The sequence below is a fragment of the Monoraphidium neglectum genome (genome assembly GCF_000611645.1).
Source record: "Monoraphidium neglectum strain SAG 48.87 unplaced genomic scaffold scaffold03131, whole genome shotgun sequence".
NCBI lineage: Eukaryota > Viridiplantae > Chlorophyta > Chlorophyceae > Sphaeropleales > Selenastraceae > Monoraphidium > Monoraphidium neglectum.
Genome location: NW_014010497.1, coordinates 5,877 through 7,716, shown reverse-complemented (window position 1 = coordinate 7,716; position 1,840 = coordinate 5,877). Strand labels below are relative to the sequence as shown.

Below are 1,840 nucleotides of genomic sequence, written 5' to 3'. Positions count from 1 at the left end.
CGTGACATCGGCGGCGGCGGCAGCTACGGGGGCGGTGGCTGCGGCTTTGGCGGCGGCGGCGACGGCAGCGGCGACGGCGGCGGCGGCGACGGCTACGGCGGCGACGGCTGCGGCGCCGGCAGCGGCAGTGGCGGCAGCGGGAGTGTCAGCGTTGGTAGCAACGGCGGTGGGGACAGAGGCGGGGGCAGCTTCGGCTGCGGAAGCGGCGGTGATGGCGGCGGCGGCGGGGCCCCCGGTGGTGGCCGGGCTGCCGTAACTAGCTCTGTGGGGGGCACACAGTTGCTGTACTTTCCTTTAGCTTCATGCACCCTGACATGTGTTCTTTTTATACATGTCATTCCTCGGTCTCGCATTAATCGCGGTCTCGCACAGGCCCAGCGGGCGTGCCGGCCTGGCAGGCTAGCTGTTTCTTGTCCTGCATGGATCGTGAGCTCACTCCCCCTCGGCCCGGGCCGATTTCGAGGTGGGGAGACAGGGCTGGCCAGGCGTCGGCCTTCGGGCCCAGCGGTTTTCCCGGGTTTCCCCGCAGCCGCAGCCTTGCTCACGGTCCCGCAATGATCACTGCTTGCTCTCACGTGGCATTGCGCGGTGTTTTTCGCCCGATGTACGGCCCCCCGGCGGGGGCGGGGTTTCCTCGTAAGTCCTTGAAGGGCTGGGGGCCTCGCTCCGGCTGCCAGCTTGTGGTCCAACCACGCGCAGGCGGCGACGCCGTGTCTGGGGCGGGCTCGGGCGGCCGCATCTGCGCAGGTGTCGTCAGTCTCTCGTGTAACTTCACATGTATAAAAAAAGTCCTTGAGGGGCTAGGGCCTCGCTTCGGCTGCCAGCTTGTGGTCCCACCACGCGCTGGCGGCAACGCCGAGTCTGGGGCGGGCTCGGGCGGCCGCATCTGCGCAGGTGTCGTCAATTCCTCGTGTAACTTCACATGTATAGGAAAAAGGCTGCGGCTGCGGGGAAACCCGGGAAAAACGCTGGGCCCGAAGGCCGACGCCTGGCCAGCCCTGTCCCCCCACCTCGAAATCGGCCCGGGCCGAGGGGGAGTGAGCTCACGATCCATGCAGAACAAGAAATAGCCTGCCAGGCCGGCACACGCGCCTGGCCTGTGCGAGGCCGCCTTTGCTGGGCGCCTTGCTCACGGTCCCGCAATGATCGAGGAGCGGTACACGGCTGCGGGGCCGCGGAGCGCTGGCGGACCCTGGGCCGCGCTCGCTAGGGCTGCATGCCCCGCGTCGTAGGTTACACGCGCATCATCACATGTCAGTCGCGCGGCTGAGCTTGTCTCGTTTGCGCGTCCCTCGTAGCCTGCGTGGCTCGCCGTTCCCGGCGGGATTGATCGTGTCGTGCATGCGTCGCCCTCCTTGACTCGGCCTGCTATCGGGGCGGAGGGGGTGTCACCGCTGCCGTGCTCGCGTCCCTGCAATCACTGTGGTCGCTGCTCGCTCTCGGTTGGCACCGTGCTGTGTCTTGCGCCCTGTGTTTGGGGCCTTTGTGCACGCCTGCTTCGAACAGCGAACCGGGGCCCCTTGAATCCCTGTCACACAATGCCGATGCTACCAAGTCATATCCCATGAGCCTGGATGGCTCCAGGAACGGGCGACGGGATCTTGTAACAATCCTAATCCTAGTCCTGTGTGCGGTCCCCTGGCGGGGCCGGGCTTGGGCAGCCGCATCTGCGCGGGTGTCGCCAATTTTCGTGTAACTTCACATGTATAAAAAAAATGATCACTACTCGCTCTCACGTGGCATTGCGCGGTGTTTCGCGCCCGGTGTACGGCCCCCCGGCGGGGGCGGGGTTTTTTTTTTATACATGTGAAGTTACACGAGAGACTGACGACACCTGCGC

At 65.8% G+C, this 1,840-nt stretch overlaps 1 protein-coding gene across 1 annotated transcript; it reads left to right on the top strand.

Annotated features, from left to right (window-relative positions):
- Positions 1-23: 23 nt before the first annotated feature.
- MNEG_12225 (hypothetical protein) lies at positions 24-235 on the top strand (the record flags this gene model as incomplete). Its single annotated transcript, XM_014039303.1, has 1 exon — positions 24-235. A coding segment is annotated over one exon (212 nt), but the record flags the coding sequence as incomplete, so codon positions are not given.
- Between the last annotated feature and the right edge of the window lie 1,605 nt (positions 236-1,840).